At 39.4% G+C, this 26151-nt stretch overlaps 1 protein-coding gene across 2 annotated transcripts; it reads left to right on the top strand.

The window, feature by feature from the left end:
• The first annotated feature begins 1176 nt into the window (after positions 1 to 1176).
• Positions 1177 to 25992, top strand: gpam (glycerol-3-phosphate acyltransferase, mitochondrial). Of its 2 annotated transcripts, none has more exons than XM_066693483.1 (21): positions 1177 to 1419; positions 8002 to 8134; positions 8619 to 8738; positions 8968 to 9041; positions 9524 to 9637; positions 9750 to 9899; positions 10544 to 10643; positions 11482 to 11618; positions 11808 to 11907; positions 13488 to 13700; positions 14418 to 14531; positions 15014 to 15099; positions 15956 to 16071; positions 16892 to 16962; positions 18026 to 18290; positions 18484 to 18626; positions 19033 to 19110; positions 20513 to 20644; positions 21155 to 21344; positions 21927 to 21985; positions 22241 to 25992. In XM_066693483.1, exons 2-21 carry the CDS (start codon positions 8033 to 8035, stop codon positions 22355 to 22357), a joined length of 2481 nt encoding a protein of 826 aa, XP_066549580.1. In that variant the 5' UTR covers positions 1177 to 1419; positions 8002 to 8032; the 3' UTR covers positions 22358 to 25992. The 2 variants fall into 2 exon arrangements, with proteins under 2 accessions (XP_066549580.1, XP_066549581.1); XM_066693484.1 differs by lacking the exon at positions 1177 to 1419 and adding an exon at positions 6608 to 6659.
• Positions 25993 to 26151: the final 159 nt, after the last annotated feature.

Raw genomic sequence — 26151 nt, 5'->3', positions numbered from 1 at the left:
CACCCTGCAATAAGCAGTATAGGTGACAAGCACCCCGGCATCTGTATCGGTACAATGTCTTATCTCCAGCTGGGCCTTTGAGCGAACTCTCTGCGAGACAACGTTCCCTTGTCACTCACACAGGCTTTTCAAAGCAGTTTCAGATGTCTGTTGGGAAAAATATTTGCTGTAGTAACACCGCTCAGGTCGTAGCAGGCAGCGGATGTTTTGCTGAATGGAAGCAATTGGATTATAGGCCTACTTACAACTCGGAAATTGCAATTCTTTGAAAAGCAAGGTCAGAAGGGATAGAAACTAGGCACTAGAAAGGCTGGACCATGACTCGTCAATGGTGACCAGATCGTGTTCATGGAGGGCACCGCATATGTCTAAAATACCAGTAACACATGTTGAAATCCCAAACAAACAATGTCTGTCTGTTGTTTTACAAATAACCATATGATCAGCTTACTATTTTGTCTGAAAACCTGCCAAACACCTATAATAATAACAACAACCAGAGGCATTGCCAGGATTACAATACATTCGGGGCTTAGCCCAGAGTCCAAACCCAAAGTGATTTTGAACAGCCAAATGTATTGGTCTGGTGCACTTTATAATGAGTATTAATACAAAAATGAACTAAGATTTTGGACAAAAAAGGGAAGAAAAACTGATCTGGAAAAAATCTCTTTAGCTGCACTGCTGGCTCGGCTCCGCTGGATTAAGCGTCGTGCGGTGCCATGCGGTGCCGGAGTCCCAGAGCTGCTTCTGTAAAAGCAGGCCGTCTCAGTCATGGCGTGTATGGACGCATGTTTTAAACCGATCTGCTGTGTTTATGTAGTCATTCATTTAACCTGTCAATGGACACACGTTAACTGAATCGTGTCCGCGTGTGGGATCCCGAAAAAATGTGTTTTATTAGCAGCATGAAGTGAAATCCACATACAGACACGATCACTGCTTACAGTTAATATCCGAGTGTATTAAAAACGTGGATTTCACAGTTAAAAATAAACTTTAGGATAACTCAAGTCTTGCCTCAGTGAATTAGCTGCCGCCACATGCCAACCATGACAAGCCCTGTAACCGGTGCGCTCTCTCTCTCTCTCTCTCTCTCTCTCTCTCTCTCTCTCTCTCTCTCTAGGCCTAATGAGCCGCTGACAACAACATACTGTATTGCTGGTGTTAGTAATAATACGGGGGCACAAGTGAAGGTCGAGGTACCGGTGGTCTGCGGCGGCCGAGCACAGCGCCGCCCCCCGTCCCACAGCGCGCCGCGCAGGCGGAGGAAGCCAGGCAGCGCCAGTCGCCGGTGCGGACGTGAAAGAGAGCCGCGGCTGGTCGTCACTTTGAGCGTCTTCAAGGACGGGCTCGGCACAAAGAGCGGCGCCTGCGGTCCACACGCCAGCGATGCTGCGCAGAGAGGCTCTTTTCACGGTAAGGACTGGTAGTAGCCGCGTTGCCGCTGGGCAATGGCGATCCCTGCAAACTTGCGCTGGAAGTTGCTTTATCAATGCGAGTTGGTCCAGAGACGCGGGTCCTACACGGGCCTGCCTGCCTGCCTGCCTGCCGCCCTGACACGCTGCCGCAGCCGGTGTATTATTGCAGCATTGCGAGTACTGTGACAGAGAGGAAGTCTGTGGGTAGACTTGGACGGCGGATGTGTGTGTGTCTGTTTGTCTTTATTGAATTGAATATTTATCTTTTAAAGTATAAAGCGAAACGAAGGGAAACATTGTTACTGTTACTATATGAAGCTCCCTTCCATATTTAATATGATCGTAAAACGAACAGACTGCGGCGAAATGGTCACTGAAGGGTGGACAGTACACACTTCATTTACTGCTACATTACATTCATATATATATATGGTTGCATGAGAGTTCGTGTAATGTGTAATGATAATAACTGAACTATGGATCTATATCACTAATGAACATGTTCATATTTGAAGTCCATTTGTCTGTCATATTTTCAGTTTACCTTGAATGATCTTTACATTTTTAGCTCTGTGTTACCTGCATTCTGATATGTATTATTTAATATTAATATCTGCCTGTTCAGTTTATTATTCAAGATTGTATAGACCTTCCAGGGAACAAATGATGTGTCTCCTATCATATGCTTTGCAAATTCATCACATTATCCCAGTGGAGGAAATATAATTAAGGTAGTTCAGTCAATCCAACTCTTTTGAAACATCCATCCATCCATCCATCTATACAAATATTTCATACAACTGATATATTATTTCTAAATACAAATTCAACCCCAGAATAAAATTCAATCTCCTGACAGATAGTTTAAGTGTGTCTTAGTTGTAGATGCAGTTGGGTTAGACGTCGTGGTTCCACACACAAGGGCATGACATTGTGTTTGTTGGTAGTGAAAAGTGCTTGCCCATCTGCTACTACGTCTGGAATTACAATTGCCCCCCTCAATTTAAATCGCTTGCCAGGCAGATTTGCATTCGGCTGGCTAAGCCTGATTGTACCTGACAGTGGCATTTCTTTGCAGTAAGAAGCAAGGGAAGGGATTGTAACATCATGGTGGCATGCTGCATGCATCTGCCCAGTATCATACGGTAACTTGTTCCGCGTTACTAGCAGTACTTTCAAGAAGCCTTATGTTGCACTGTAGTATCAGGTTAATACTTGTTTTTCCAGTTGGAAAACTGTATAAAACCTTCCACTGCACTGATAGCATTGTACAGCCAAAATATGCAAATTGTTATACTCACTATTATGTACATTTTGATATATCAACCAGTTTATGTATACAAGTTTTTGCAAATTGAGTATTTGTTAAAAATACAGAAATGGTGTCGGCTTGCTGTCGGATAGTCTCATGGTAGATGCGGCTGTTAAAGATAGTGTAAGGCCGAACATACACACCGAATGACATGACAATACACAATAAGGGCAAATCGTTTTGTTTTTCGGTGTTAAATTGTGTTGTGTACTGTTCCAAAAACACAAAATTGGCCTTCTAACTTGTGCCCAAAGTTTGCAAACGGTCTGACAGGTATGGATTATCAGCCTGACTCCCAGTCACGCCAGCAGGAATGTGCAGTGACTGTCACCTGCTTTAGATTACTACGTGTTTACTGAACCCAGAGCCCTTGACCTGAGTTCTGCAAGTGCAACATGGCTGGACAATATGATGCAATTATTACAAGACATGTGTGCATACTAGACATCAGCTTCCTTGTGCAGCGGCCTAAACGAGTCTAACACATTCTGCATTTTAATAGCATCTCCGGCATCTTGCTTCATACACATCTAAACTTGCTTAATACATTAAAAAAAAACACTAAACACCACATTGAACTTTAAATCCAGCTGGGGTATTTTGTGGTATTCTGCTTGAGGCTTATTACAGCATGTTGTAGTTTTTTGTTTTTTTTTCTTTCAGTCTCATACAAGATAAACTTTGATTTTAAAGTGGAATGTATTTCCAAACCGTCATGGCTCCCATTTTGTCCACCTTTTTGTTTGTTTGTTTGTTTGTTTACACGTGATTAATTAGTATGGGTGGGTGTTCATAGTAAATATATTAGTTGCAATTGTTTTATGCTAAACTCAAACATGATAGAGACCACAGACAACTCCAAGAAGCGTGGAAAGATGCAGCCATACTTGGCTTAACAAAAAGAGACCGAAAAACAAACAAATGGATCTGAACAATGAAAAAAATATGGGGATCAAAATTGCAATGGGCCCAGACACTGTTTAAGATTAACAGACCAGAGATGACTGGCTCTTTGGTGCTGTTACTGTCTGTAATGTAATGCTGTTAGATAATAACTGACATTGAAGTCTTTTTCTGCTTGTATTGATTCATCACCTTATTTAATGTAGAAGATACAGTAGCCTATGTGCCGGGCACTCTTCTCTTATGATTTACTTAACCTAACCTTGTTTTAGCTGCAAAAAGAGATACTTGCCCATTACGCCCCATTGATATTAATCAAGTGAAGCTGCAGTGTAGAGTAAAAAGTTATAAATGGTCTTTCTTGTGGCCTTTTTAAGACTGTAAATCTCTTACTCCACTGTGTGTACATTATTATACATAATGCAGTTTTATTCAACTCAGGTAGGCACGTAGGCCTCGATGTGGCTCACCGTTGGAGTTTGAGCTACGTCAGCAAATACACATTTCTCTAAACCATCAGGGAATTTAGTTTTCTACTTGACTGTTCAGGATATAGGCTAGTATTAAACTGTTGCTGATTCGGACTTCCCCCCCAACTCTGCGGTATCTTGACATTTGTTTTTCTTCTGATTTTAAAAAGACCACCTTTTTGCATAATCCAAAATGTAATTGATGCCAAGTTATTGGCCTGGACACAATTGTTTGCTGACCTACATCTACATCTATTTGGATGTCACAGTGACTTTATTATTCTAGTAGTTTTACATTGTCTTTTACTGATTAGAAAAGTGCTACCATGTTAGAATTGTTAGTATTTATTTCTTAGCAGATGCCCTTGTCCAGGGCGACTTACAAAATATAAGAGCAATACAAAGTGCAACAATACAGTCAGTTCAGGCATAATACATTTTACAAATTTAGAATTTACACAAGTGTATAGGAGATGCAGTAAACAAAATATAGATTGTAAAAGCTGATAAGTGCAGACAAGATGTTATGTCAAAGTTAATAATTAAGGGAGAGGCAGCATAGGGGTAATCAAAATAAGCAATACAAGTGCTAGAAAATGGAAAGGCAAGAGTAGGATGTGCAATCTTCCAGGAGAATGAATTGCTAAATTACAAGTACAATCTGAAAAGGTGTATCTTGAGTAATCACCGGATGGAGGTCAGATGTATTACTCTAGTATATGTCCATACTGTTTTTTTTTTTCCTGAATATTTATTTATTGCCACAATACGTTATGTATAATTTAATAGGTAGACACAATTACATTTTGCAATTTGTTAGAGGCCTACATCTCTTCTTACAATATGCAGATGACGCCTTTTGATCTTTTAACAGTGAAAGATGTACTATATTTTATACATTTAAATTTTGAAGTTGTGCTTCACATGTACTATTTATGTACTCAACTACACGAATTCCATAACGTAGCTTAGTAGTGTCCTTAAAAACCACGTGCACTGGAGGAAAAGAAACGAGTGCAAAGACCTAAGTATGTTTTAGTCTTCTACAATTTCAATACTCAAAATGAATATGCATGTCTGTATTTAATCACCAGCATTGTACTGTGCTCTTTTTTTCAGTATTTCAACTTGAAATTCTCTACCCACTGTGTTTTGGAAATTGCATGTTTTTTCACATAACTCCTTCCTCCCTTTTTCCCCCTCTCTGTCTCTTTGCTGTTGCTAAGTAACAGTGTTTGCCTCTGTGAGTGCTGGGATAAAGCAAGTGGAACATGTTCTGCATTCTGTGCCATTTTTAGACCTTTAACCTTAAATGGCATGTAGATTGAGATTGACTTCCAGAACCAGAATTTCACCTTTTCACCATGTTACAGTTTCTTGCTGAAAAGCACTTACACCAGGATTTGGCTACTAGCTAAATAACTTAGTGAAGAAAAAATATACCAAAGAAATCGGTGAAATACTATAATCTTGGGTTTTGAATTGTTTGCACATGATGTAATATAGCCTACATCTGGTAACTACACCCCTATTTGAACAATTTCCACTTCTTACTTTTGAAATGGTGCCAGTTTCGAAAGACCATATCCTGTCTAAACTAAAGCTGTGTTTATAAATTTACTTATTTACTAGTCTGATGCTTAAAAATCTTTCTATCATTAACTTACAAGGGACTGTCCCATAAATAAATGAAATGGTTGATAACACAAAGGTGCTTGTGCTAAGGTGCTCTGTAGTGCTTAGGGTGAAATGGCGTCTGTACTTGCAATAAATCATACTGTGGCCAAAGTCATAGGTCTGCACTTGCAGGGACTTTTTGCTTTATTATTTCTGAGGCGGCAAAGTTAAAATCCCCCAAATTATAATAGACTCTGTTATCGTAGGTTCTACCTCTATAAGATCATACGAGGTACGCGCCTCTGCTAAATACAATCCCTCTGGTATTGCAAGTTGTGTGGGCTAACGCAAGATTTACCAAGTTGATATTCTTAAAGATTGAAAACAATCGATCCTCATTCATTGCGGTTTTCATGCAGGGCGTGACCCACTTTCTATACAAAGGCTTTAAAACAAAGAGCTTGTCATACTGGGGTGAAGCCGTCTGCCCTGTTGATATCGTTTCTTATTTCCCCGTTTGTGGTATGTTGGTTTGTTGCCAAAAAAACTGTCATTTCAAGCTTTGACTGTACTTCCTGTAGGCTAAATATATTTCTTAAGTTCTAGAATGTGTTTTACTGCATGGCTTTGGTACAGATCTTAAGTCTTAAAGGTAGCTTACATGTGTTACAAAACGTTTGACTTTCCATCCAGATTAGGCCCCCTTTGCCCTATTGCCTAGTCTCAAGCTATGATAAGGTCTTTAGCAGGTTGTTGTGTGGTGCTGATTTTATCTCTGCATTTTTTGGAACATGCATATTTTGAACTTTGAACTGTTTGTGTATTTTGTTTGTTTTTCAAGTGAAGAATAAAACCTGGAAATAGGAAAGATTATTGTAATTACCCATTACGGAGGACACTGCATAACTGCACATCTCCTTAGCTTTTGCTGTAAAGGTATTTGCAAGTATCTGTTTACAGTCGCTTGACTTATGCTGTGATTACACTGTGAACTCGTACCCAAGACGGTCTTGGTCCATTGATAGCAGTAACTGTCATGTAGCGTTTACACTGAGTTGTCTCTGTGCTGGTCCATGTCTAAACTGCATGTGTGTAACTTCTAAATTGCTACACTGAGCCTTCTTAATATCATCAGATTTTTCTTGAATTACCTCAAAATAGCATCATGCACTTTATTTCATATGTTCTCTTGGTTCATTGTATGCTAATGAGGACTAAAATTGAGTAGTGTAGTATCTTGCTGTATTATTGTGAATGTATGTATTTTGTAATAGACTGTACCTATGTATAAAATAATAATATTTTTTCCAAATGCAAATTATAATGTATAGAACTAAACGTTTCAGGAATGCAAGGACAAATAAGCTTATGCAATTTCTGAATAATAATAATAATAATAATAGTTTTGTAGTAATATTGTATCTGTGGACATTACTCAATGCTGCTAATAAAAATTTAATTCCTTCATCCTTCAAACATGCCATTTTATGTTTGGAAATACACACAGCTGTGTCTAAACTCTACATTTGCAGCTGACAATATACAGACTAAATCCAAATATCTATACAGTGTTAAACTGGGTACTTAATGTCAGGAGATTTTCATATTGTTACTTGTTACTTGTGTATCAGTTACCATCTTTAAGACATTATTGAAACAAAAGAGAAGTTTTATAAAAACAATCTTGTTTTGCAAGCAGTAGTTCTTGCTTAAAATGTACCCGATACAGGAAATAGGATAAATGTGTGGGTTTTGATAAACAATTAAAAAACAATTGCATCCAGACAAGTGGGGTTATATAACCTGTTAGATGAGACAATTCTAACAGTAAAGGTCAGGGAATTGGTTTCATGTTGTAATGTAGCCAGCAGGCAAGCCTAGATAGGGATTTACTGTACTTACTGTAAACGGAGAAGGGACGGGCAGCACATGTGGCACACAGTCCATGGCGGCAGTTTGTTTTAATTTCAGCAGCCTGGCAAACTCAACGTGTTCCCATACGACCTCTATAGTGTGTGCATGGGCTGGTGGATACAGAAGTGTCTGTGAAATGTCTGTCTGGCTTCAGTGTAGAGTGCAACGCCAGTTCAACAGTAGCACCGCTAAGATCGAATGATCGTATTTGGCGTAATGGCCTAACTGTTCCTGCACGTTAGAAGAACTCTAGTATTGCAACTTATTTCAGATACCCGCCACATTAACAATTAAAATCGGTCTCTGTTTATAACCAAGCTATGCTTCTTACTTGCAGTATAATCAAATGTTTTGTTTTCCCCAGGTGTGTTGTTGGTACACGCTATAAGGGGGCAATGGAGGAGGTAGGAGCCTCTTTTGGAGTACAGGACAATGTGTTCATGGCCAATTCCTTTGACCAGGGAGGAAGTCGATGGAAACAGCCAAGTGATGACTTGGTAAGAACTGTTTCTGTGCTTGTGCTGTTGCAAGAGATTACATCTCTAATTTCGAAAAAATTGAAGATTTCTTCCCATAATAAAATGTGGATGGATATAATTTTTACAATAAATGCTGCTTAATAGATCCATTAAATGCATTTTTACAGGTACCCATCTTATACAAAAATATACATTTAACATAGCTTTTCACTTAACAAAATTCAGATAATGATAACTACCAAGAGGTTGATGATAAACAGGATATATTGTACTGTAAAGGCCGTAACCATTATGATGTTATTGTTTGGTCGTATTTGTTTTTGATATGCTGTGTATTTATCAATAACCATTTCAACCAGATTCCAGTAGAAATATATGTGATGCAGGGGGGAGGGTAGGAAATCAGCTTGTGATTGTGGTTGACCTCTCTAGACTTGTGTATTTATTGGGTAGTTTGTTGTTGTTTAAAGCACAATTGATTGCTGTGTGTTTGTTTCTCCAGGAGCGCAGTTCCAGCCCCTCTGTTCTAAGGTCCGTATCCTCCACGTGGAAAGAGGGTCTTCTGAACCGAAAGAGGCCCTTTGTAGGCAGATGTTGTCACTCCTGTACTCCTCAGAGCAAGGTAACTACACTAACGTGTCAATGAAATACATTAAGATTTAAAAAAAAAAAAAGTGTTGCCAAATTGCTATGCAAAAATATATACAATACTCTTCTGTACTCTTTTTTTTTTCTTAACCAGTACACATCTTCTAACCTTTTGCCTTCTCACATGACAAACATCAGAACTGGTAAGAAAGGGCAAAAGTGGAACTGCACGCTTCAGCTAATGTAAACACTTCTCCTTTTAGGAAAAACTCTTCAATTCCAGTATACCGTCACTGGGTCTGCGGAATGTCATTTACATCAATGAAACGCATACCAGGTACGCCTCGTCTTTGTGGAACGCTCTTCTGTGTGTTGTCACTGCAGCAAGCATGAGGTGACAGACCATGTGTTGACTGATTTGCTGCGACACCCTTTTCACACCCTTTAAGTGTATTTATGTATTCATCTTTGGAACATCTGACTTTCCCATGGGCCGGTTTCATAATCACAGAAAAACGCCTGTGAAATGTGCGATATATCATGACTGAACGTTGGCAAGAATTTCTGAAAGGGAGGTGCACCATTAGCGAACATGGTGGACCCCCATGGTGGCTCTAGGGTCCGCTCTTCAACTCAATAACACTGTGGTTTGTACTTGTGACTCACATCACCGTATTTAAACAAGTTGATTGACAATTGATTAAACGTTCCCTTGTTTATATATGTATAGATAAACTGCATCTAGTATTAATGTGAGGTCTTTGATATGTAGTGGGCTGACTTCCCTCTCCTGTTCCGTGCTGGTCTTCTCAATCACAGGCACAGAGGGTGGTTGGCCAGGCGGCTCTGCTATGTCCTCTTTGTTCTGGAGCATGACGTTCGGAAGGACATGTTCGCTCGAAACGTGGTGGAGAACGTGCTGAAGAACAGCAGGTACCTTTAAAGCAGGAATTCCTCGTCCTAACATATCAGTGATCAGGTAATTGAATCCCAAGTTAACCTTCTCTAAGCCTTGGCACTATTTTCATCCCTCATCTCTTTTTAGGGTGGAGAAGGCTACTATCGACGTGGCTATAGAAAGCAACCCTGATGCAATGGAGTCCAACGTAGACCCCAAGGCCATCAACAAAGTGAAGAGAAAAGCCAGAGGAATCCTTCAGGAAATGGTGGCTAATATCTCTCCTGCCTTTATTAGGTACTGGAAAAAACAGCCTTTGGGCCGGATTAAATCAAAACTCTCACCCATCTGCTAATTGCAGCCTACAAATACAAACCTGAAATTACTATTAGAAGAAAGAAGCATCTGACCATTAAGAAGCTGCCACTGTATACATACGTGTGTGTGTATATTTTTTTCCTGGTTATTATAGTGTAATACTGCATTTTAAGAAGATACATTTTATATTGTAGGACCAATAGGCTAGATAGAGTAGATTGTAGGTGGCCTATATGTGGTGCCAGACAGTATCTATATACAATAAATCTAATTCCTTCTCTAACAGCACAGTTCTTTAAAAAGCATCTCTGAAAACAAAGCTTGAAAGAAGCTTCTGTACAAACCGTACAAGAACATTCAGGAAGAGGTGTCACTCTGTTAACCTTGGAACTGATAGATTGTGGCTTTCTGTTCATTTGTTCATGCATTCATTGTTAGCATAATAAAAAATAATGTTGCCATTTCTATGGTATTAATATTGATCTCCTTGACACATACTGTAAATTATGCTTAGACTTCTGAATTAAACAGGACTTTAACTGTTTAAGACTAGTCTATGACAATGTAAAATATTGTGTATGAAGCAATTAATAATTAAATTTTGTTGTGTTATTGGTTAACAGAATGACAGGCTGGGTGCTTCTTAAATTGTTCAATGGCTTCTTCTGGAGTATCCAGATTCACAAAGGACAGCTTGAGATGGTGAAAAAGGCTGCAACAGAGGTGAGGAAAACTCCAGAATGCCAAATACTGACTTACTGAACACTAAATGGCATTCTTGCAATAATATTTGCATAGGATTACACCATAAAATCTATACATTTTGTTTCCTCAATATTTACTTATTGAGAAAGAAAAAAAGATTATATAGAGATTGTGTTCTAAATCTTTAACTTGGTCCCTTGCCTGTTTCATTATAAGTTTAATTATTTATGGACCTGTATGGATTTATCTGTGAACTTAAAGATCTTGAGGACAAAGCAGACATGGTGATTCTGCATGGTGTGTCGTGCATGTTTGTTTTCGTATGTTTTGTTAATGCCAGTGCAGTTGGAAGATTTCCACAATTGCTCCACACAGAAAGGTTGCATTAGGTTATTGAATTAATGATAGCGCCAAAGTCCAGTGTGCTTTCTAGGCATCAAGGTTGTGTTGGTGTAACCTGGTCAAAGTGGTTCTGCCAAAAGACCCTGCTGTTCTCTGGCTCAAGGTAATGCTGAATTCTTTCAGTCATTACTGGCCAGTAACACAAGCTTGTTTACCGGCTATTTTAAATTGGGGTTTTGCCACAGTTCGCACATATGGTAAATATGCGTAAGGAAATGGATTTAGTCTATGAGTTAGCTTTTTACATTTGACTTATTTTGCAACATCCCAAAAGCTGCTGTTGGCGTTCATTTTCAGTGGAATGGCTTTAGGGATCAGGTGCATAGCAATTGAAAAATACATTTGTTTAGATGTATTTTGTGTCAGTCTTGTGTGCCTTATCCATGTCATTGTCATGGGTTGCTTGTATTTGAACTGGTGTCCGATCTAACAGAAGTGTGTTCCTCTCTTTCAGCACAATGCTCCTTTAGTCTTTCTGCCAGTGCATAAGTCCCACATCGACTACCTGCTGCTGACCTTCATCCTGTTCTGTCACAACATCAAAGCACCGCACATTGCGGCTGGAAACAACCTCAATATTCCTATCTTCAGGTTAGTGGCTTTGCTGCAAGTTCTCCATTGATATGCAGTACTGTTTTTCGATATCTCCTAATTGGCAATGATTACAGCTACATGGGAGTATTAGAGAAATAATTACACCGTTGGCTGTAAAAGCATAATCATTTAAGAAAACAAATGTACTAAAAGGAATGCATTTGAAAACCGATTCTGTCTCTGCAGCACGTTGATACGCAAACTTGGAGGCTTCTTCATAAGACGCAGGCTGGATGAGACTCCCGGTGGAAAGAAGGATGTCCTGTACCGTTCCCTTCTTCATGCAGTGAGTTTTTAATTATTTTCCACACGGGTGATATGTAATCTGCAGTAAATCTAATTGGTTGCCATTAATGGAGAATAATTATTGTGGCTTCAGTGATATATACCTGTAAAAAGATGCCGCTTATACAAGGCCATGTCAAGAGTTTTCTGTCTTCTTTCCCTCATTAATACTTTATCTTCCCTGTCTGATTTAGGGACAGCTCTTAACAAGAGCCTTGGTGGCACTGCTGAAAAAAAGAACCAAAAACTAGACACGCATGAGGGATCTACTACTATGTTTCCATAAATAAATTTTTAAATTTTTCTTGTCCTTACTTCAAACCTAACAGACCAAACAATGGAGCAATTGTTTTACACTGTCACCGTGCAAAGTGTGTTTTTAATTCCCCCCCCCCTTCAGCGTCTGCGCTTGTAGGATTATACATTTCAGCTGGAGTGCGAACTATTGAGGTTAAGATGTGATTGTTCCACAGTATTCAAGGAATGCATTCAGATTGGGCCACTTACTGCGTGTCTAAAGTAGATTAAAGACTATACCGTGCTGTGTGGCATCCATTTATTAACCGCGCTGGTGCAGCTGAACAAACAAGGATGTGCCTTCCGAGGCTTACATTAGGCCATAGGATGATTGTTGACGCAATACTTTTACAATATGTTTGATTGTTTTATTTATTTGCTGAAAAAAAAAAAAGAGGCAATCTTTTAATGAATATGAAACAAATGATGAACAGTCACTGCTTGTAGCTGAAAGTTCAAATCCCACCAAATTATGCGCACTTGAAAGGTTAAAAAATGTCTCTCCTGAGTACTTGAAAATTACATAAGGGATGGAGGTGAGGGGTTCTGCCAAATCCCCCCTTCTTCGGCCCCTTCATCGCCATTTCTAAAACCACAAAGGCATCTCTGTGGTATCTGCAGTAGTTTAAACACTGCTTGAAGGACTGAAGTTTGTGCTTTTAAAGGTTGCAAAAGCATATGAATTTGAAGGAGGCCTGCATGCGTGATGAGACCATTTCAGCTCTAGCCAATCATAGACGCTCATGTGGTCACATGGTGGCAACATGCTTGGTTTGTTGACAAGGCGTATACCTGGATTAAATGCCTCCTGATTGGTTGGTTTGAGCAGGATTGTTGAAATGATACTATGTGTGACGAGGAAAGCCTGAACTTCGTTTTGATACTAAACATCACAGCTTTCAGCAAAGGCATGAGACGCAACTATTATGTTTAAGTGACTGAACTTTACATCTTTTTATGAGATAATCCATGTAAAATAATTTAAGTTCACTTCAAGAAATGTGCAGTTTATAGCACTTACACATTTTATTTGACATTTACACCTGAAAATGAAAGTTAAGATGTTCTAGAAGTAAACGCTGAAAACTCAAAATTGATTTATTTATATATAGACCCTTTTCACTACTTTTCCCTGTTTTCACTGTATTTGCGACTTTTGCTGATTTGGGGTGTAGCGTCACGTGTTTATATATTTTGATTTTATTTATTTTTGGTCAGTTTCTCAATTGAAGCAGGTCTCGGAACAGCGATCAAGGTCACTGAAAGTCTTCTGTCTCTCTCCAGTACACCGAGGAGCTGCTCAGACAGCAGCAGTTCCTGGAGATCTACCTGGAAGGCACCCGGTCCCGCAGTGGGAAACCTTCCCCAGCCAGGGCCGGCCTGCTGTCCATCGTGGTGGACGCTCTCTGCTCCAGCTCCATCCCAGACGTGCTCATTGTGCCCGTGGGCATCTCTTACGACCGCATTATTGAGGGGAATTACAACAGTGAACAGCTGGTAAGACCAAGAGTTGATGAGCAGGTCAGGCTGTTAAAATGTGCATCATGTGGTTTGAAGAGCAACCACACTCTCTAAAATGCATTCCTTGACTTATTTGCTCATTACGAAGCTAAACAGAGAAATGGAAACGCAGGCACGCTTTGACTTGTCCCAGCACAACCACTTCTGCAGTCGCAAAGCTTTTGCTGTGCTGTAACAAGCTAAGGAAAACTTTTAGGAATGTGAAACTGCTTTTCTTCTTGATTTAAACCAGACGTTTTGAAACTGGAGCATTGACCGTCCTGGTTTGTTTCACCGCCTTTATCCTCTCGGGATCAAGCTAAAGATCTTGTTTATCTCAAGAAGAGTGATAAACTTCCCATGCTTCCCTCCTTGCCCCACTCCATAAGGTCAACAAAGGAAGAGCTTTAAGGCCCTACCAAAGGTCACGCAGTTTGTCTGAAGAATTCATTGAATGTTTTCAAATTTGATCCTGGATGCAAAAAATTGCAGTCTGTTAAAAGCTGTTTCTTACCAAAAACAGTTATTAAACAGAAAAAAAATCTTCTGCTTGGCTGAGCAATTACAGTTGAGCTATGATCTCTTTAATCTCGCAGGTCATGAAATCGGAAGATGGAAATAACAAGCCTTGTTTTGTCTCGCCCAAGTGTAATCTGAATGGACAGAATTGATCCCACAAAAGTCAGAGATCAAGCTTTGTTTTTTCCATCACAGGGAAAGCCCAAGAAGAACGAGAGTCTATGGGGTGTAGCCCGTGGGGTGTTCAGGATGCTGCGGAAGAACTACGGCTGTGTCAGGGTGGATTTCACACAGCCCTTCTCTCTGAAGGTGAGACTGGGGGGGGGTCATTGGGCCAACACGGCATCTTAGCCAAACATGTATGGAACCACTGGCTCTATCCTGCAGCTACATGACTTCATTGTGTTTAAGTGACATAAGATGGCACCAAAGGGGAAACATTCGTAGAGTGAGCTGGAGAGCTTTTTTCATTCTTGATATTAAACCAGTGTGGTATCTTAATCTTTGGTAAGTTTAGGACTGTTGTTTATAATAAGGAAATGTATACAAAAGGGAAGTTTTTCTAATACTTTTACAGAAGAAGGAATCCATAACCATCTTCCAAAGCTAAAATGTAAAAATAGATGCTTGGGCTGTACCCTTTTTAAGTTAACCTTGATAGCAATTAAGCTAAAAAATCTAATTGGCTTAAAAGACATTAACAAAGACTGACATAAAAGACTCTTGTACTCTGTGTTCTGCCAAGAATGTCTGATGACTTTGCCCTGAAAGACCTTTCGTCTTTATTTCAGGAGTACCTCGATACTCAGAGAAACAAGCAGCTTCCCGCCCCCCTCACTCTGGAACAGATCATGGTTCCTGCCATCGTTGCAGCACAGTGAGTTTTCTATTGTCATCAGAGAATACAGCTCTACACCATGAACAGGTGCAGCGCTAAATAAATGTAAACGTTAATTAACAGTTTTGAATTGCGCTGGCCTAATGTACACTGTCGGACAGTGAATGTACCAGGAGTTTGGCTAGCTTTAGATGTGATTTCAGAACAGGTGGATCTTCCAAATTGTAGATTTCATATTTGTACGTCTAGGCATCTTTATTGCAGTTCTTGGTTAGAGGTGTGCGCTCTGAAGCACTATAGAGGTTTTGTGGTCCGCTACAGGTCTTTCGCTTTTTTGGCTTAACTTGGATTATTTCATTTTAAGGTCACAGATAACAAGACGGCTTTACTAAACACTGCACTGTTTTGTTTGCTTTCCGAACTGTAGAAAGTGACCAAAAGGTAGCAGGTGCTTCTATGCTTTAGTTGCATCTTTGCTGGCCATTGATGCTGTGTAGCTTACTTGGTTGAGGGTACTGCTTTCTACCAAGTTCTGTATCATGGTTTGAGTCATTACTATTTATGAACAGTGCCTAAAAAAGTGCAACGAATCAGCCTTAAAGCAAAACATACTTTTGCTGGTCAGGTTCACAGGTGATCTATTGATCAGATACGTGTGTGTGTGTGTGCGACACTGCAATTTAATCAACATCAACAAAACGTGTATTGATTTAGCTTTCACGGCAGCTTTACAATGCCTTCGTTGAATCGCAAAAGGATTTTTGTGTGTTTCACTTGCCTGAAATGAGCCCGTCAGTCAATTTCAAACCTGCCTCAGGAAAAGTGAAGTTATTTGAAGTTTGCATCAGGATGTGAGGCCTTGCTCTTGATTCCTGGGTGGATTGCTTTTGTGTAGGCCAGACCAGCCTGTTTTCAATGGAGAAGAGGAAGTCCACCTCAATTCCAGGGACCTAACAGATGAACCGTGGAGACGGCAAGTCATCGCCAACTTGGCCAAGCATGTGCTCTTCAGTGAGTGAATGTATTTATTTCATCCTTTTTCCAAATGTTGTAACTTGGAATAGACTTAAAATACTTGTAGGTCTACTTTTGCAGAAACATGGAAGCCAGGTTAAAAACATGGCATCCTATTTTGTTATTGATTGTTTATGAAAAAGGAATCTGTAATGAGGAAGAGGATGGGCTTGTATTGACTTTAGTGGGAGATGATATTAAATTAAAAAAATATAAATAAAAGGGAGCCAACCGTTTAGGTTCTTACACCTGTGGTATCCTTGCAGTAAGAACTATGTGAACCCTTGTTTATACCATACACAAGCAGTTATGTAGTTTTCATTAGAAGGACGTGTGAAAGTAATTGCTTTCTCTTTTTCCATTGATATTGTTTTGTATACTATACTAAAACGGAATTCCTATCTGGTAGCTTTTTCCTACTCTCCATGCCGGAAACGGTACATACTTGTCCTCAAATGTAGAAATCTTACTTTGATGAATTCGGCAGCCTTACAGGTTTTACATATAATCTGCATAGTTAATATGTATTAACCTGAGTTTAAGGATGTGAAAACCAGCATTGCGTAATTTAAATGGTAATCGGATATATATTGTCCATGTTATTTGGATTAAGTTCAGTTGTCTCCCTGCTGAATGGTAATCTTATCACAGCACTGAGAATGCCATCTGATAATTTGACGCAGACTACTTTGTATTTCGTCCTAATGTACAACAGTCTGTACTATATGTTTGTAAATGAACATCCTGACCCTGAGTTATAAAAAAAAAAGTAAATGAATAATAAAAAAAAAGCTACTCATTCTGCATGTCTTTTCAGCTGCCAATAAATCTTCAGCTGTGATGTCTACGCACATAGTCGCTTGCTTGCTCTTGTACAGACACAGAGACGTAAGTGATATATTTATCTAAACAAAGTCTTGTATTTCACAATCTTATGTCCACTAGACAGATGATCAGGAGCCAACTCCCCCTTGTCTCTTAATAATATTATATTTCTTAAGACGGCCTTATCCAGGGTGACTTACAATTGTTCCAATAGATCACTTCATTTTTACATCCAATTACCCATTTATCCAGCTGAGTTTTTACTGGAGCAATCTAGGTACAGTATCTTGCTCAAGGGTACAACAGCAGTGTCCCCCACCTGGGACTGAACCCACAACCCTCTGCTCTGAGTCCAGAGCCCTGACCGCTATGGCTCTGATGTGATTCCCCCCCAAATCTGTTGACATAGGTTGAACTTTGACCTTGGGGTAACTTGGTTCTCTTAGGCTTTAATGATCAGTGGTGACTATATGCTGATAACAAAGTGTGTGCTGACAGTCTGCTTGCTTAGGTTAGATGTGATTTAGAAGAAATGCAATGTCCAGTATATTGTGTTGAACTGACAGAAATAAGAGGGAAAAACAAATCTCTAATTTGAACCAAGTACTTCATCACAGCCTTTGTCATCTTGGTGTGCAAAGACAGGATCACGTTCAAAGCTCTGGACACTTTTTAGAAGGCTTACAGTAATGAGAGAGGCAACATTTTAAATTAAACCTTTCGTTTTTGTTCATTCTTTTTTTTTTAATTGGAAATAGGTTTTGTAGTTATTTACTTTTAAACTAACTGCAGCTTCTACACAAAATAACCTCCAAACAAATGTCATGTGTTTAATTGAATGATAAATGATTCTGTAATTTAACAAGTGACAAACATCATCTGGGCAAGCAGACTCAATGTTTATAAACAACTTACTCAACAACAGTGGTGTAGAAGCATCACTTCCTTCTGCGATGTTATCGGTTCGGCACATGCTGTTGGTCAAGTGAGAAAGATGAAAAAAAGATTAACACTTCTCCTTTTTCAAGAAAACAACATTTTAAGCAGCAGTTTAAGCACAGTATCAAGAACCACTGTGAGGAGTAGTGTACGAACAGGCCATGCATGTCTGTCCTGGATTTTGCAGGGCGTCTTCTTGTCCAAGCTTGTGGAAGACTTCTTCTCCATGAAAGAGGAGATTCTGTCGAGGGACTTTGATCTGGGCTTCTCGGGCAACTCGGAGGACGTGGTCATGCACGCCCTGCACTTGCTGGGCAACTGCGTGACCGTGACCAACGCCGGCCGCAACGCCGAGTTCTGCATCTCCCCCCGCACGACCATCCCTGCCTTATTTGAACTGAACTTCTATAGCAACGGCCTCTTCCATGTTTTCATCACGGAGGCCATCATAGGTGAGAGTCCCGCGAGATGTCTCCAGCTTCGGGACGGCTGGTTGAGCTGCCAGCTTGGGGCCTCAGTGGTCCTTTTATGTGAATTGTGGGGATAAGAAGGATAATACTATTGCTAATTAGCAGAAAGTGGTTTTATTTATTAATTGGGGGTTGTAGATTAAAGGAGTCACAGCACTTTTTCTCCCTGTCACAGCTTGCAGTGTCCTGGCTATGCTGAGGGAACAGACTGCAGATCTGGTTGAGAGCACCTCAAAGACTCTGGTCAGCCAGGAAAGATTGATCAGAAAAGCCGCCGGTCTCTCCCAGTTCTTGTCAAATGAAGTGGCTGTTGCTTTAGTAAGTAAAATCAACCTTTACACCACCCCCAGGATGACATTGCTGCACCATCTGCTGGACTGAAGTAGAACAGCAACACAAAGTCAAGACGCAGGCCCAACAATAATCTTTATTTATTTCTTGGCAGGTGCCCTTATTCAGATATGAATTCCCAAATCGTATGTTTTTAATCCTAGTGTATATGGATACTAATTTTCAAGCAAAATTCCCCTTTTGTAGTCTATGTACAACACAGGCCAACATGCACCTGACAAACTGATTTGACAGTGATCCCACCTCACCTCTAAAACACCATACTGCAGCTGCCTGACAATATATGATACTTGTATCAAATTAAACAAAACATTGTTGCCGTTCTCATAATAATGGCACACACTAATTGCTCTGCTCTGTTTCTTGTAAACAGCCCTGCCAGATGGTTTACCAGGTCTTTAACGACACCTTGGGGAGGTTAATCCAGTATGGTGTGCTACTAGTCGCAGAGGTAAGCTTGCATATTTGTGTTTTATTTCTGGCAAAGCTGTCTATAAGGATCAATCATTAATATATATTACTATTGTAAAAGCAAGATCACCTCCAAATATGTTCCTTTACCTTCCATATACTAAATAGGTGTAAAACTATCCCTCTTCATATTTATGTATGTATTTATCTATTTATTTGATTGTTTATTTTAATTTCATGGTCTGTCCCTTTTCCAGACATTTAAAATTCCAATAAACTGAGCATCTGGTCTGTGCTACGTTAATGGATTTGTGACTGTTTTGCCCCATTTCTATTTACTTGTAATTGCATATTTTATGCTACATTTGTGAAACGTCTGTGGAAGCATCACTCAGTATTTGTTTGTCACCTGTATGAATAATTGAATTTCCTCAGTTTTTTATTACGTGCTAACCGATTCCAATTGTTTTTTGTGTGACTATCAGCTGCTGAACTCTGTAATAGAAACCTTTGAAGTACATTTAATATTCAGTGTCTGACTACACACACAACGAAGAGTTTGCAAATAGTTTAACTAAATGGTTCACTGTGTTCTGTTTGCGAGTTGATGTTCTGTAAGATCATGCATATTAATGAGAAATTCTGCTGGGGACATTTTTTCTTTTTTAAGTTGCTGCCAAAACTGCCATCTTTAAAATGAGCATTTGAAATACTATTTAGATTCAAATAAATAGGTAAAAAAAAAAAAAAGTGTAAATGAGTGTTACAAACGTGTGCATTCAGTTATGTTGTGTTGGAGGTTCCTGCCAAAAATCCCAACACATCGACTTTGTCTGGCTTTGACGATGATCGCATCAGAGATTCAATATTTCACTGTTCGTTTTAAAACCCACTCTTCAATGGCAGCCTAATACAAAGCGCATTCCCAATAATAACGCAAATACTAAAACAAAACTAAAATAGCAATGATAGAAATATGATGAATTGGGGAAAAATGCCAATCTTACAATGACGCTTTATTCTCGCAAGCACTTGCTCATGGAATGACCGTAATTACACCTCAATTAGCTTTCGACAGAAAAAGCTTTACCCATATAGGTTTTGTTTTTCAATATGTTGAATAAGAAGTATCCCCACGTATTTTGAACTGTTTGCAACACAATGTTTTAGATACACTGGCGTCTCGAGAGAGGTTTGTTCAGAGGTTATGTAAAGGTGTTAACTGCTACAGCTGTGAACAACCTGACATACACCAATGTTTCACACCGCTAACTGTTTTAGTGTTTAGTTATTACGTACAGATTTATTTCAACAAAAACAAAACTGGCATTGACGATAATTTTATACTGTTACAGCCCTAGAGTGGGTAGAGGGTTTAAACTTTAGCCTTCTACTAGCCAGCTCCTGTATTCGGTGTGAAATACTTAATTTCCTATGTACAGGAGGAGCAGGAGGAACTCAGCCCCACTGAGGAGCCCTGGCCCAAGAAGTTCCCCGAGCCCCTGTCTTGGAGGAGCGATGAGGAGGACGAGGACAGCGACTTTGGGGAGGAGCAAAGAGACCGATATCTGAAGGTGGGTAACAAGAGCAGTGATATCGCACAAAGACCACTGTCTTTTACCGTTTACTGTCGCTTCTGGTTTAAATGTTATCGCAGCCGTAGTTATTATCATTATTTCTTAGCAGGGGTCCTAATCCCAGATTCTTAGTGGAGGAGAGGTAGATTCCAGGTGAAGTGAAAGAGGGCGATGGAGGGAAAGAAGGGCCGATCAGATTTGGAAAGGTCAGGATTGAGATGATGAGAGTGCATGCAGGAAGGGACAGCAGACAGACACGAAGGAATGAGAGGGAAACGAAAGGAAGATCTGCGCAGAGACGTGGTATGAGAACCCATGGGATACGAGGAGGGGTTAAACTCTGAGATTGAACAATTCCTCAATAAAGCCCTGCTAGGCTGTGGCTCGTATTTGTACCGACACTGTGTCCAGTCCCAAGGTCATGAGTCCTGTCCACGGAGTCTGGTGAACGATGTGTTTGGACTGCGTCGCACAGCACTTTAACGGCAGGCTTTGGGGTCTCTTCAGGTGAGCCTGTCCCCAGAGCACCAGGAGTTCTTCACCTTCCTGCAGAGGATCCTGGCCCCCGTCCTCGAGGCCTACAGCGCCGCCGCCATCTTTGTGCATAGTTTGAAGAGCCCCATCACAGAGAGCGAATACACGCACCAGCTGTTCAGATACCTTCTGACCAGAACGGAGAAAAAAGTGGCTGCATTTGGTGAGTTTGGTGACTTTAAACATGCATATATGTGTGTGTGTGTGTTTGTGTATGAACTGTGATGATTATGTTAATTTAGTCGAATTAAACCAGTTATGGGAATGAGGTACATAAGTGGTGGAACAAAAAGCTGAAGACACTGCAGTCTTCTAACGTAATCAGCCGTGATTTAGTCCCTCAGCTTCTAATGAGAAACGTGACAAAACACCCATACAGATAGATCATCATTATTGTTTTATTAATTCTTCCATAATCAACCATTCATTCACACAGTTAAATACAAATATTTAGTATTGATGAAAACATTGGCATATTAGAATAAATGACTGCACGAACTTTCTTCTGGCTATGACTGTATTTTACATAAATCAATTTTATATTACCAGCATTGACCCAAAATTGCCGTACCTTGGGCTTTTTAGCGAAGTATTGACACTCCGAAATAAGTGCGTCTCTTTACAAGGGAAGCTTTTTAGAAAAGTGATTCTGTGATTGTGTGCGTATGTATTATTTTTTTTACCTAGAGAGTCCCAGAATCCTTGTCACCCCTAACATGTTGTCTTTACCCTTTCTGTCTTGTAGGAGAGAGTGCAACACACTACCTTGTGAAGAATACAGTTAAAACATTTAAAGAACTGGGGGTAAGATATTTTAAGGCTACAGAAACGCAACAAAACTTAACTAATTCAAAACCAAAGATTGTTTTAAAGTTAGCCTTAGATATTGAGCCCATGGTCCATTGCATGTTATAATGTTCTTTCTTCTGTTGACTTATTTAAATTATTGAGGTTAATATTATACACTAAAACAAAACTATAGATTTGTATAAAAGAATGAGTCAATCGTGCAATACCAAGTAAAGGCAAACTTAAATGCACTTTCTGTTCTCCTCACAGGTCTTCAAAGAAAAACGTGAAGGCGGTGTGACAACGCTGGAGCTGAGCACTACTTTTCTACCTCAAGCAAACCGAAACAAGCTGCTTCAGTACATCCTTGGTTTCAGTTTGCTCTAAGCTGCATTTTCAACTTCACCAAGGGGGACGCAGTCAGTGCGCAAAAGGGCTTTTACTGGCTAGTAAAAAGGTGCTACTCTATGGCAAAGCTTTACCTGGAAGTGCCTTCATAAAGTACTAATGAATAAGAGACTTTCACCTTTTTTTTTTTTTTTTTCCTTTTTTTTTTTATGAAATGTCTCCCAAATTTAATGTGCAGCTAGTATACATGTTAATCACATTAACACTGATGCATCAATAGAGCCTGTTACTGTATTTTGAATGTTTGCCAGTGAAAGCCCTTGCATTCTTTTCTTTTAACTCTCAGAATAAGGTTTTGTTACTTAACCCGTCTCTTGCTCGAGATTAATATTAATATCCACAGAGCTAAAATGTACAAGTTGCCTTCAGTATAAAATGCTGAATATACACTACAGTAATAAATAAGGGCATTAATTCTAGAATCCTACATAGCATGTGGTAGGAAATAAAGGTTCCCTCAAATTATTATTCTAATACAAGCTGTTTTTGTACCATTTTAGAAATGGTAGTAAATGTAAAAGCAAGCAAGTGCATTTGGCATCAGTACTGGTTAATCATGTCCGATTATTCAGGAGTTGGGGACTTTTGGGAAGTTGGATTGGTAAACGTTCAGCTCCAGTAGAATTCTCGGATTTCAATGTGACATCACCGTTTGTAACTGGAAGGGAATCTGATTGGCTTGTCTGGACGGATATCTTTTTAACTAGCTAGGGAATTCTCCCAGGGTTTACACTTCAATTAACTCTTGAGCTGAAACTAGTAGTTTGTTAATGCCATATAGATTCGTAATATGTGCTGTTGAAATTTCAAAATGATTTTAATTAAAACGAAACGCATCAACTGACTGTTTGGTTTCAGTATCCCTGAGATAATTTGGGGTGTAGCATGTATCCACTTAGTCCTGTGTATAGGTGTAATCTTTGGAGGTTTTTTTTTTTTGGCAATAAAATATATGCAAGTCATCTGTGTTTGCTACAGAATAGCAGACCGTGAAGGGAGAATTTTACCTTCCATTACTACTGTTACAAGTAACATTTTTACTTCGTGAAAGTAGCAGATTAACAGGAAAGGATTTAACCAAGTCTTTTATAAATGCTCAATGGCTTGGAGCAGGTGAACCAGACTTCTTATCCTCATTGTCAGTTCACATGTGATTTCCAACAAACTGTATACAGGACTGTATACAATATTAATATGGGGGGGTGAATACGCCAGTACTTTTAAATGATAGAATCTGTGATTAGCTACAATAATGTGAAGCTGCCAGGGCATAACCTTGTTCTAAACTGAGTGAGGTATTCATGGTCCTAGATCTATAATATCACTGTCCGTTATTATAGTCGTTGCTATTGTAAATACATTTCTGCTCTACGTGAATGCTTATGAATCACCGTCTGCTTGCAGGAATGCTGCTCACAAGCTGACCTGTTACAGGTACAATCCTAATAGAATGACAGAGCTAGAGCCTGTGCGCTTTTGAACAGCTACTCAAGCCACTGTGATATAACCTACATGCCTTGCAGATTTATTTTTAATTTAAGCTGAAAAGGGGAAAACAAAACAAAATTAAATGCATTTTTGAGCCGTTTTATCCTAAAGCCATATAAGAAATAGTGAGACACCTGTTTATACACTGATAATGAATCTAAATGAAATGAAATCTTCGTTTAATTTGTTATGTTGCGTGGTTTGGCTAGTCTTCACGCATTTTGTGTCTAAAGAGCTTTCTGTTGGACTTTTGCGCCAAGCTTGAATTTGCTTCCAGTTTCAGTATGTGGTTGAAAAGTTCCAGGGAAGCTGTGTGAAAAGTCTCTACAATGTTTCATTTTCAGGTAGTTAAACCTGTGGCTACCAACAAAGAACACATTAATACTGTACAAATCTTCCAAATGTACTAAGCCCAGTCCCAATAAAATGTGTCCCCCTGGCATACAGGATTAATCCAGTTTTCACACACCTGTGGTATAAATACCAGATTTTGTACTGAATGTCTGTATCAAGTCATGTGTGATGCAAAAGGCCAAGCTACCAGGTACTGTGGTGTATAAATCTGCTGCAGTGTGCATGTTGTGGTCAGATTTTGTTATAATGCACCCTTCTGGGCTCTCGGTTTTGCTGATTTTAAATAGGCAGGTCTTTGTGAGTCATATTTCGTATTTTTTTGTTTTATTTGCCTGTTTTCAGATTGTAATTTGTTTACAATATTTTGAGAGATCAGATGCAATTTTGTGCACACAAGACCACAAGCCTTCAGTATTAGGTAACACATGGGAAATTACTTTCAATTCAGAATGGGGTTTCTGTCTGATACACCAGGACATATATACATGAACTTGTCACCCAGGTAAATTATTGAATAATTATGGAATAGAAAAGATTCAAAAAGCAAATGTATTTTCCGGTTTCACTGATGTTAAATCACCCAATGAAGAATGAAAAATATAATCTAAATGCATTAATTTCAATAAATGAACTGAATTGGAATCCAATATTGAATCCTTCAGAAAGATTAGTCAAACAGAATTTGGATCAATCCTCCGTCCCCTTTTTTTGGTTTGTTTGTGTCTTGTGCGTGTGGGTTTGTGTGCTGTAACTGTGGAATATGTATTACAGACTCACCCTGCTGATGAATGAAAAACAAGCGCGTGAAGTTGAAAAATTAAATTGAAGATCTGACTGATTGCCAGAGAGATTGCCTTGGAGCCTGTAGGGCTGCCACACTTGGGGTGGGGGGGGACAGTTGGTGCTATGGTATATGTCACTGATACAATATAAAAAGGTTCACATTTACCGTGGTTTAAACCTGTGGTTGGACCTCGCTTGTCAGACTGCACTCGCAGTGAAAAGGCTGCCTTGGTCCTCTTTCTTCCTCAGTCTGGTATATCAAATGGGGAAACCAGTGCAGTAAGCAATAAACTCAGAGAGCAGATATTGTCTGGGGGGTTCTTATTACTTTAACATACTGTTTTGGTTTTGTTTTTTCAATTTTTAATTTTATAACATGTTAATATTGAATATTTCCATAGTGACTGTGTCCATAACCCTGCCCTCTACAACCAATGGAAAGGGCTTTCGGGCTTAGGCCTAAAAAGTCTGTACACTTAACTAGTGGCACTGCAGCCATTTCTTCAACACGTTTGACACTGGTTTTCAAAATGGTACATTGCGCTTTATGGACCTCGGAGGTTCAGACAAGCAATCTGGCTGCATTCAGCTCATTGCAAAAATTGTTTCAGGATGCACAATAGCACTTGCTTACAAAGAGTAAAGCTCCTCTGGTAAATTAGCAGAATGCCTTTGCAGATCCCAACAATATTTACATTTTTCTATAATGCATGTTTGTAGACACATTACCACTGTAACATAACCTCTGCAAAAAATTATTTAAAAAAGTCTGAATAACCCAACTATAGTATGTTTTTGTTTTAAAACTGAAATTTCTAATAACTTGTCCAAGAGTGTCGTGATTTGTGCCATTCCTTGTCATGTATTTTATTATTTTTGCCTGTTACATAGCACCTGTAATGTTAATAAGCACAGTTGTCATGCAGTTTTGTGTTTTTCAAATAAAGTAACCGATTAACCAAAACAAAATAAAAGCGACAATTCTGTGATACTCTTGTGGTGGGATTTCTGGGAAGAAATGTGAAAGTCATAACATTAGATTAATTGCTTCTACTTCACTTTATGATAGTAGCACTAGGCTGTTAGTAGCATTAGTAAAGCATAAACCATACCTGCTTCTTACTTTATTTACACCGAAGAGGCAAGAA

The sequence above is a fragment of the Amia ocellicauda genome, chromosome 20 (assembly GCF_036373705.1).
Source record: "Amia ocellicauda isolate fAmiCal2 chromosome 20, fAmiCal2.hap1, whole genome shotgun sequence".
In the NCBI taxonomy this organism is placed as follows: domain Eukaryota; kingdom Metazoa; phylum Chordata; class Actinopteri; order Amiiformes; family Amiidae; genus Amia; species Amia ocellicauda.
The sequence above is the reverse complement of the archived record's forward strand: the minus strand, read 5'-3'. Positions and strand labels throughout refer to the sequence as shown.

Excerpts from the sequence above, each read along its gene's own strand:
- gpam (XM_066693483.1), top strand. The coding sequence starts at position 8,033 with ATGGAGGAGGTAGGAGCCTCTTTTGGAGTACAGGACAATGTGTTCATG. Across the intron at positions 9,900-10,543 it reads ATCTCTCCTGCCTTTATTAG|AATGACAGGCTGGGTGCTTC; the intron begins GTACTGGAAAAA and ends ATTGGTTAACAG. Across the intron at positions 15,100-15,955 it reads CCTGCCATCGTTGCAGCACA|GCCAGACCAGCCTGTTTTCA; the intron begins GTGAGTTTTCTA and ends GCTTTTGTGTAG.